Here is an 11,069-nt window from a genome sequence, read left to right on the forward strand (position 1 = left end):
TGATTGGCGCAAAAGAAAGACCCTCAGCTTATAACAATTATAGAAGAGGTGAAGCAAGGAAAGAGAGATGAATTCTCTATATGTAGTGAGGATTTGCTAAGATTCAAAGGTCGGGTTTGTGTCCCGAATGATAAGAGTGTAAAGAAAGCTATCTTAGAAGAAGCACATCATTCTCATTATACGATACATCCCGGAAGTATTAAAATGTATCAGGACCTGAAGAAAACCTTTTGGTGGAATAATATGAAAAAAGAGGTAGTATTATTTGTATCTAAATGCCTAACATGCCAACAAGTAAAAGCTGAATATCAAAAGCTCGCTGGGTTGTTGCAGCCTTTACCGGTGCCAGAATGGAAATGGGAGCACATCTCTATGGATTTTGTCTCTGGCTTGCCTTGAACAAATTCAGGACATGATAGCATTTGGGTCATTGTGGACCGGTTAACCAAAGCTGCCCACTTTCTACCGATTCGCACGACGTACACTTTGGATCGACTGGCTCAGCTGTACATTAAGGAAATAATGCGGTTGCATGAAGTTCCTATCAGTATTGTATCGGACAGGGATACTCGGTTTACTTCTAAATTTTGGGCTAGACTACAGTCAGCCATGGGGACGAGACTCACCTTTAGTACTGCCTTTCACCCCCAAACTGATGGACAATCGGAGAGGACCATCCAAATCTTGGAAGATATGCTGAGGGCCTGTGTTATTGGCCTTACAGGAAGCTGGGATGACCATTTACCCCTGATTGAGTTTGCTTATAATAATAGCTTCCAAGCCAGTATTCAGATGGCACCATATGAAGCCCTGTATGGAAGGAAATGCAGGTCACCCATATGTTGGGACGAGGTTGGTGAAATAAAGCTTTTGGGGCCCGAAATTGTCCAGGTAACCACAGATAAAATAACATTAATTCGTGAAAGGCTCAAGACAGCTCAGTGTCGACAAAAGAGTTATGCCGATAACCGAAGGAGAGATCTTGAATTTGAAGAAGGTGATCGAGTTTTCCTAAAAATCTCACCAATAAAGGGTATTATGAGATTCGGCAAGAAAGGAAAGTTGAGCCCACGTTACATCGGACCATTTGAAATCCTGGAAAGAATTGGAGGTGTCGCTTATAGACTTGCCTTACCATCCGAATTGGCAAATGTCCATAATGTCTTTCATGTATCTTCACTACGAAAATATCAGCCCGACCCATCCCATATCTTAAAATATGAACCTTTACCGATCAGGAAGGACCTATCCTTCATTGAGCAGCCAATTTTGATACTGGATAGAAGGGTGCAAGTGTTGCATAACAAGGAGATTCCTTTAGTCCGTGTATTATGGCAGTACCATTCAAGAGAAGAGTCGACTTGGGAACGAGAAGACGAAATCAGAGAAAAATACCCCTATCTTTTTCAGTAATCAGGTACACAAATTTAGAGGACTAAATTTCTTTAAGGAGGGAAGAATGTAACAATCCTAAAATTTCAAAAAAAAAAAGAAGGAGAAAATATGCTTTTAAATAGGTGATGTTCTGTTTGAATATGATGGTCCTTGAGGACCATCACTATTTTCAAAAGATTTGCCTTTGCCTTTACTTTTTTTTCTTTTGCCTGCTTTTGCCTCCTGCTGCTTGCAGCTGGCAACGTCCTTTAGCGGACGTGGTTTTCGTACGATAAAAGTCTGCTTTTAACGCGACACCTCAGGTATGAGGTAGAGCGTAATAAAACAATATAATAATACGTTATAAGAATTTAAATAGGGGATGTGAGCACTCCCACCCTAAAACAAAATTTTGAGATCTCTCTCTGGTCGAAACACAGTGAACTTCTCTCTCGAACTGAATTTTTTTATCGGAAGCTCCCTCTCAAATAATTGTGGGTAAGTGACATCGTCTTTCTGAAAAATAGTCTATTTTTAATAAATAGTGATATTTCCGTCTAGGATCTTTATTTTATCAGTTTTGTGTGTAAGTGACCTCATTGTCTCGAAAAATAATCCATTCTTTTTAAAAATAAAATGAAATAATTATTTCTGCTTATTAGCATGAATTTTAGGCGCGATAAATTTTATGCGCACGTGACCTCATTATCTTGAAAAATAATCTTTTTAATAAAAATTGTGATATTTTATCTATATTAGAAATTTTGAATGCTGTAAATTAGAAAAATAAATTTATTTATTTTTCTTGTCTATTGTTAGAAATAAATGTGATATTTATGCTTTTAGTAAAATTGTAATATTTCTTTCTACTGTTTTGAATATTTAGACATTGTAAAATTCATGTGCAAATGACTGCCTTATTATTTAAAAATTGACATTTTTGCAATTGATTATAGTATTGTTGTGAAACGTTTATTTGTGAATTGATATTTCATAAATTGTGATAATTCCGTATTCTTGAATTTTTATAAGAGTTTTTCTATACATATTAAATTGGCAATTATGCTAGAATGCCTTTACAAACTGCTACCTTTCTAAATTTGAGCCCAAAATATTTGATTGGTTATTTTTGAAATATTATAGAGAGTGACTGTTATTAATGGTTTAAGTGAAATTCATATTAATGGTTTCAGTGATATGTTGAGTACATGATATTGCTGCTTTCGAATGTTTAAAGAGATTTATAAATAATTTAAGTATGCAAGTGGACTCATCCGGTTCACCGGTGAGGTATAAGTGGACCTATCTGGGACGCCGGTAGGGATTAAGTGGACTCATCCGGTACGCCGGTGAGGTATAAGTGGACCTGCAGGGATTAAGTGGACCTATCTGGGACGCCAATAGGGATTAAGTGGACCCATCAGGACGCTGATGGGGTATATAGGTGACCTACTTGGGACGCCAGTAGGGTATTTTGTGAAATCCTTTGAATTATGTACTGCCGTTAAAAGTGTTATAAGCATTTCAATTACTCGGATTAGACTTAGTTATGCATTTATTGAAAGTGAAACTGTTGATGCATTTCGGTTAATAGATCTCATTTTGGAAAATATTGATATCTTTCAATCATGATTATTTTTAGAATTATGATGATCACTTACTGAGTAGCCAAACTCATCAAACTATGGTAAACATTTTTTTAGGATAACTGCGGATTCATTTTGAGTGATAGTCAAGATCAACCTTGGAAGATACTGTTGTTGTACTAGCTTTCTTTATTTACTTTGTAAGACCTCGCCACTGTAAATTTGTCCTATCAATAGATGTATATATGTTTTGTCTGTCACATCTCAGGAATAACAGTATTGTAAATTCTTGGGGTGTGACACCTAGGGACAAAATTTGGGCTCAATTGGATCTCTCAAAAATAATTTGGGCCCAAATTACCTCGAAAGGGAAAAACCGTATACTATTACGGTGGGACCTGACCCAAACCAGTCCCCAATCATGGAGACCGTGATCTTCACCTCTAGGGATGACCTACAAAAATCCACATGTTGCTCGATTGAAGTCCGATCAAACTCAAATTCGGACACGAGATAAGTCTCGGCGACCTGGTCATTTTGATACATGGAACACGTCGTCACATATTCAGAATAAAAGTTTTTCTAGAGAGAAGATGAGCCTAAAATCATGAAAAACAAAGCTTTCGAAGCAAAAGGCATCTTGAACTTCATGTATGCAATAAACTCGAGAATAATACATCAAATCATTGAAAAGATGGGGCCCAATGGAGCCGTATCACGAAGGGCTACAAACTAGTATAACTATTATATTTAATACAAGGTCAGATAAACCATGACTTTCAAGGAATAAGAAAATAAAAACCGCCCGATAGCCGAAATCCCTTTTGCCGGTGATCTCCAGAAAATAAAAAGTACTTCAAGCAATGACCAAAACAGATAAAAATTAGTGAAAAACTACTATGGAAGTCTCTTCTTTAATTTGCAATCAAGATAAAACCTTGAAACACCATAGATTGCGTTCCAGTGATGGCCAAAAGTTCGCGATCTAAGCAGATTTACACTGCCCAAAAAAGAGTTTGCCTCAAGATCATCAAAAGACATCAAAATCTTTAAAATCAAACAAGTATCACCACTAAGATTGATCGTGACAAACATCGTCACAACCATCCACAAATCTTCCAAGATTTGGTAATGGCGAAAGGCCTCTCAGAGAGGGATGGTTTTATCATAAGTACAAAAGGTTTAAGGGGCATTTTTGTCTTTATTCCTAAATTCGGGATTTTATTGTAATTTATTTTAATTGTAATTAGGTTTAGATTGAGCATCCACCCTTGTTTTGTGGATCCTCTATAAATATAAACCTAGGGAAATTGTAAAAGGGCCGGATCATTCAATAATGAAATAAAGACATTAAGCTTGTTTTTACTTGTCTTTTTGCTCCTAAACCTTGGATTTAGTGCCGAAGAGAGAGAAAACCTTTCAGAGAGAGAAACAACCCCTAGCCTTTTCTAATCGCATGGCTCAAAACCCTCTCTCCTTCTTCTTTCTTTCTTCTCTCTCTTCACTCGTAACTTGCTCTGTGCAGTAACTCGTGCCAACAGAGAACGCACGGTGGCGTCCCTCTTTCCTTGCATCTCTAGCGTAGACACGATAATACCTGAGGTAACATATAACACTCTGCTATCCTACATACACTTGACCCCGATACCCTCAGAGTCAGCCTAAAGATTCCAACCCTCAGTCTAAGTATCTCACCAAATTGGACGGCCTATGTTAATTTGGCTAAAAAAATACTTTTTAGGTTACATTATCAAAATTTTTTTTATTTTTTGATTGTTCATTTGAATAAAAAAAAAAATATATTTCAAAATTTGGATCAAATAAATGGGCCTAATATTTATTGCATAATATTACTATACAACTATATACATATAATTTTTACCACATGGAAGGGAGAAAGATGGAAGCTGCGACAAAATCCAAATAAAAATGATGGAGAGACCCATATTGGAAATTTATAATACTACGTGTAGACGTAAAAGAGGGCAGTTCTTTTAAAGTCGTTGAGGGCAGTGGTTGACCAATTCCAGATAGACAAGATGAAAAAACAATTTAGAGAGAGAGAGAGAGGTTTTTGGCGAGTTTGATGGAGAGAGTAAAGGAGAAGCCTCAATTGTATCTGTAAGGCCTCCCAATGCATGTAGAGCTCCTACAAATGACATGGATCCCCCTCTTGTTTGGAAGAGGAATCCTTCAAGAAACCTACTTTCTTGTTTTCTTCCTTCTTTCCGTGTCCGAATTATTCATGTTTTAAAACACTTCACCCCCTCTCTCTCTCTTCACTTGTTGTCCTCGCCCACCTTTTTGTCCCTCTCTCTTTATTCAAATTCTCTCTCTCTCTCTCTCGGTCTTCTATCGCTCTCTCTCCTGATTCCCAAATCTCTTCTTTCTGCAATTCCCTCTTATTTCGCTAATTTTCCGAATTTTTTTAGAGTAGACAAGCTTTGCTTTTGCTTCTCCTGTAACTTTTTAATGGCTATTCATTTGTTATTTAGCCATTCTCGAAGTTTAGATGCTCCATTTTGAGATGATTTCTAGTGGAGGCCGCCTGATCTTTCAGTCATGGCTTCAGAGCGGCCTCTCTTGATTCCGTCTACTCGAACCCCTTGCAGTCCTTCTTTGCAAAGCCCTCAATCTATCCCTTTTCCTGGTTTCAAACCCATTAGCACCACAAACCCCAGCTCTGCTTATACCATGGATCGCCATGGCTCTCTAGATCGCTCTGGTTCTCTCTCTACGATACAGGAAATCCCTCAAAACCCTAGGGTTTTGTATTCTTCTTCAGCAAGGACCAGCATATCTTCTCGATCGAATCGGTCCAAGGCTGCAGCAGGAAGGAACTCAGTAGAGGAAGAATTTGCAGATGTTTCTCTGTCTTCTCTCTCCATAGACAGCCTGAACCTCCCTAGATCCAAGCAGTTGGGCTCCAGAGGTGGAGGAGAGTCAGAGGTGTTCAGTGCTTCTCAAAAAGAGATTAATGAAGAAAACGCCAGATTTATTTACTTGAATGATCCTCAGCTCACGAATGATAGGTATGAATTTGCAGGGAACTTCATTAAAACCAGCAAATACTCGGTCTTCTCCTTTTTACCGAGAAATCTCTTTGAACAATTTCACAGAGTGGCTTATATCTATTTCCTCATCATAGCGATTCTAAACCAGCTTCCTCAGCTTGCAGTATTTGGAAGAGGTGCTTCTCTTTTGCCTCTGGCTGTTGTGCTTCTTGTCACTGCTATTAAAGATGCTTATGAGGATTGGAGGAGACATCGATCGGATAGAATCGAGAACAATAGAGTCGTAGAGGTCTTGGCAATGGAAGACCTGCAATTCAGGCTGAAGAAATGGAAGGATATCAGAGTTGGGGAGATGGTTAGGGTCAAGACGAATGAAACCCTACCTTGTGACATGGTTCTTCTCTCTACCAGTGACCCATCTGGTGTTTCCTATGTTCAAACTATCAATCTTGATGGTGAAACCAATTTGAAAACCAGGTATGCAAAGCAAGAGACTCTTTCTCTCGCTAAAGATGGGGTTATCTCGACTGTTGCTGTGATCAAATGCGAGCAACCCAATCGAAATATATATGGGTTTCAAGCTAACATGGAATTTGAAGACGGAAAGAGGCTATCTTTGGGGCCTTCAAATATAATTCTTCGAGGTTGTGAGCTCAAAAACACAGATTGGGCAGTTGGGGTTATAGTGTATGCAGGCCAAGAGACCAAGGTCATGCTCAACAGCTCAGGAACTCCATCTAAGAGGAGCAGGCTTGAAACCTCAATGAACAGAGAGATAATCTGCCTATCTTTGTTTCTGATTGCATTGTGCACAGCTGTGAGCACATGCTTTGGCATATGGTTACAGGGCCAAAATGATGATGACCTGGATATCATGCCTTATTTTAGGAAGAAATCCTTTGATGAAGATGGTGGTAATTACAACTTCTATGGTCTATGGCTTGAGATCCTCTTCATGTTTCTCATGTCTGTAATTGTGTTTCAGATCATGATTCCAATCTCTCTGTATATTTCAATGGAGCTTGTTCGATTGGGTCAGGCTTATTTCATGATAAGGGATACTGAATTATATGATGAAGCTTCAAATTCGAGGTTTCAGTGTAGAGCTCTGAACATTAATGAAGATCTTGGGCAGGTGAAATATGTGTTCTCTGACAAAACCGGTACTCTTACAGAGAACAAGATGGACTTTCAGCGTGCGTGTATAGGTGGGTTGGATTACTATGGCAGGGGAACCTCTTCTAATGAAGGCGGAGCTGATGAAATTGCAGTGAAAGGTATGACTTTGCAGAAACTAAGGGATTTTTGTTAGATTATTTTCTCTTTATGTAATTGGAGAAAAGAAGTGAGATATCATCTTTTTTTCCCCTATGATTGCATAAAAGAAACGAGAGATATCCCTAAGGATCTCTGTCTCTTGGGTGGGACTTGATCGTTCTCTCTGTAACTGTTTTTTTATCTTCTTTCTATGCAACAGTAAATGGAGAAGTGTGGAAACCAAAGATGAAGTTGAAGGCTGATAGTGAGCTTCTAAAACTCTTGAAAAGCCCTGGGGAAACCCCAGAAAAGAGGCAGGCTCATGACTACTTTCTTGCCCTAGCTGCTTGTAATACTATAGTTCCACTTCCAGTGGAGACAAGAGAGAAGGGGGTGAGGTTGATAGACTATCAAGGTGAGTCTCCTGATGAGCAAGCTCTGGTGTATGCTGCAGCTGCCTATGGCTTTGTTCTTCTTGAGCGAACATCTGGTCATATTGTGATTGACGTCCAAGGTGAAAAACAGAGGTACCATCTGCTCCACTGGAACTTTTTTGCAAGAGAGAGAGAGAGAGAGAGAGAGAGAGAGAGAGAGAGAGAGAGAGAGAGAGAGAGAGAGAGAGAGAGAGATTAGAACAAATTCTAAAGATTAATAGATTCTTTGTTTTAGAGATTGCAGTCTGTTAACCTACCCTGTGATTTCTTGCACCATGGCCAGTGCAGGTTCAATATATTGGGTCTCCATGAATTTGACAGTGATCGAAAGAGAATGTCTGTTATAGTTGGTTGCCCTGACCAAACTGTACGAGCATTCGTAAAAGGTGCAGATAGCTCAATGTTTGGAGTCTTGTCCAAATCCATTAACTCTGACTTGGTTCATGTTACTGAGTCCCATCTACACTCTTACTCATCTTTGGGCCTGAGAACCCTAGTTATGGGCATGAGAGAACTCACTGAACTTGAGTTTCAACAATGGCAATCCGACTATGAAAAAGCCAGTACCTCTTTGATAGGGAGAGCATGCTTGCTTCGTTCAGTTGCAGGAAACATTGAATCCAATCTTAAATTATTGGGGGCATCAGGAGTTGAAGATAAACTTCAACAAGGTGTACCTGAAGCCATAGAATCGTTGAGACAAGCTGGGATTAAGGTCTGGGTTTTGACAGGAGATAAGCAAGAAACTGCCATTTCTATTGGTTATTCTTGTAAGCTCCTTACTAGTGATATGAAGCAGATCATAATAAACAGTCGTTCAAAGGAGGCTTGTAGGAAGAGTTTGAGAGAAGCTAAGGCCTTGGCTGATAGAAACCAGTTGAGGAGAGATGCGCAGGAAACATTTTCTAGTGCACAAGAGCCATTAGCTTTGATAATAGATGGGAATAGTCTGGTTTATATTCTCGAGACTGAATTGGAAATCGAGGTAAACAATCATATCTTCGTCCATTAGAATGCAGCTACAATGAAAGATTGTTAGCGTGTAGACATTGAGACCTCTCTGTTGTTTCTTCTGATTATGATCGACTTGAATTTTATGTTATGCAGCTGTTTGAATTGGCCACAGCATGCGCTGTGGTGCTCTGTTGTCGAGTGGCTCCATTACAAAAGGCAGGCATCGTAGCACTCATAAAGAACAGGACCTATGACATGACCCTTGCCATTGGTGATGGTAAGCATCTCAATTGGTTTAATTAGATTTTGTAGGTTCTGACAAAAGTTTGGGTGTGTGTGTGCGTGTGTGTGTGTGTGTGTGTGAGAGAGAGAGAGAGAGAGAGAGAGAGAGAGAGAGAGAGAGAGAGACATCACATGCCCAAGAAGCAATTTAGATTGGATCACATTGTCCAATCATTTTGAGCCCTAAGTATGCTTTAAAGCTGTGTATTGATATATGCTTTTGGTTGTATGAAACTAAAGTTCTTTTATCTCTGTTGCTACGACAAGCATATACTTAACCTATTATAGCAATGGCCAGGTGCAAATGACGTATCTATGATCCAAATGGCTGATGTGGGCATTGGCATCAGTGGCCAAGAGGGACGTCAAGCTGTTATGGCTTCGGATTTTGCCATGGGGCAGTTCAGATTCTTGGTGCCCCTATTATTGGTCCATGGCCATTGGAACTATCAGCGAATGGGCTACATGATCCTCTATAACTTTTACAGAAATGCAGTGTTTGTCTTCATCCTCTTTTGGTGAGTTCTTTTCTGATATTCAATTGAAAAGCATTTCAAATTCATGAAAAGCATGTTGAGCTCAGTTAAAAAGAGCTGAGGCCCTCTGAAAATGAAGAACTCTTAGGTGTTAGGGATTTTAAAATTCCTTGTTCTTGAATATTATGGACACTAACCTCCTTAAAATTCTCAAAATATACGTTATTCAAGCAAAGATAAGGAAAGGACAAAACCAAAGAAAAAAACCTAGAAATGCAGCTAGAGCTAAGAGAGGGAGAAGTCGGAACATACAAATGAAAACTCCTCAGTCGATTTCTAAACAAATTTCTTCTTTTGTAGCTGTCCGAAGAAATGTCTTATCCCTCCAAACTACAAAACACAAGGAAAACAGTAAACTGAATGATATGTCCCTATAGATTCATAAAAAACTTCCCGTGCCACAATCTGTTAAAAAACCCATCAGAGAGAGCCTGATGTCCCTTCTCATAATGTATCATTATGGTTAAACAGACAATCTCAATGCACGACATTAACTCTGATAAACACATAAAGTGATCATCTGAAATAAGTGTTAAAACTTCGTTTGTGTGGGACTAGACGCTTCAATGCATAATAATGCCTATGATGACAAACATAACATTCAATGATTGGTCTGCAGGTATGTTATTTACGCTGCATATACCGTGACCACAGCAATCACAGAGTGGAGCAGCGTTTTGTACTCCGTAATTTATACATCATTTCCAACCGTTATTGTGGGAGTTCTTGACAAAGATGTGAGCCATAAAACTTTGCTCAAATACCCTCGGCTCTATGGAGCAGGACAAAGAGGGGAGAGTTACAAATTCAAGCTCTTTTGCTGGACAATGGCAGATACATTGTGGCAAAGTGCAGTGGTTTTCTATATCCCTTACTTTACTTATAGAGTGAGTACGGTGGATATATCAATGCTTGGAGATCTTTGGACCCTTGCAGTGGTGATATTGGTTAACATCCACTTGGCCATGGATGTATTCAGGTGGTCATGGATAACGCATGCTGCTTTGTGGGGCACGATAGTAGCAACATGCATTTGCATCAGTGTCATTGATTCTGTACCTTATTTACCCGGCTATTGGTACTCTCTCTCCCTTTCTGCATCCGAATCTGTATTTGCATGCAAAGAGAATGCTAAACTTTTCTGTGTTGTATTTCAGGGCCATCTTCCATTTTGCAAATGCTGCATCTTTCTGGTTGGATTTGCTCTTCATCGTGGTGACAGCACTGATTCCTCGTTTTGTAGTTAAGATGTTTAAGCAGCATTTAAAACCCAGTGATATTCAAATTGGTAGGGAAGCTGAGAAGTTTAGGAATCCCAGTAACCAGCCTTCTCAAGTAACAGTTGAATTGCAACCTGTTGTGGATCCAGTGAGGAGATGATACCGTGAATTTGTTTTTCTTTGAGTGGCTTTTGTTTTTTGTGTATTTTATCCCGACTTTTACATGTATAGTGTCTTATTTTATTGTAAGCCATGGCGGCCATTTGGGTGCTGCTTGCTTCCCGTATACCTCTATCCACAAGGATTAGAGTTGTAATCCCTATTGGTGGGTTTAAGATGTGTAATTCCAATTCTTTTTGTTAATAAATCCAATTAAGTTTTGAAAATAACTTGTAATCTTCTTCCTGATCAT

At 39.1% G+C, this 11,069-nt stretch overlaps 1 protein-coding gene across 6 annotated transcripts; it reads left to right on the forward strand.

Moving 5' to 3' along the window:
- The first annotated feature begins 4,995 nt into the window (after positions 1 to 4,995).
- ALA1 (aminophospholipid ATPase 1) lies at positions 4,996 to 11,043 on the forward strand. Of its 6 annotated transcripts, none has more exons than XM_020665110.2 (8): positions 5,136 to 5,992; positions 6,139 to 7,251; positions 7,452 to 7,758; positions 7,954 to 8,650; positions 8,773 to 8,896; positions 9,200 to 9,419; positions 10,057 to 10,515; positions 10,595 to 11,043. In XM_020665110.2, the coding sequence occupies exons 1-8, from the start codon at positions 5,968 to 5,970 to the stop codon at positions 10,815 to 10,817; spliced, it is 3,168 nt and encodes a 1,055-aa protein (XP_020520769.1). In that variant the 5' UTR covers positions 5,136 to 5,967; the 3' UTR covers positions 10,818 to 11,043. The 6 variants fall into 6 exon arrangements, 3 of the variants coding, with proteins under 3 accessions (XP_006840823.1, XP_020520769.1, XP_088718480.1); XM_088862354.1 differs by having other exon boundaries at positions 5,138 to 5,992; positions 7,949 to 8,650; XM_006840760.4 differs by having other exon boundaries at positions 4,996 to 7,251.
- The last annotated feature ends 26 nt before the right edge of the window (positions 11,044 to 11,069 follow it).

This window comes from Amborella trichopoda, chromosome 3, assembly GCF_054954075.1.
Source record: "Amborella trichopoda isolate Santa Cruz 75 chromosome 3, AtrichopodaSantaCruz75HAP2 v2.0, whole genome shotgun sequence".
Lineage (NCBI taxonomy): Eukaryota > Viridiplantae > Streptophyta > Magnoliopsida > Amborellales > Amborellaceae > Amborella > Amborella trichopoda.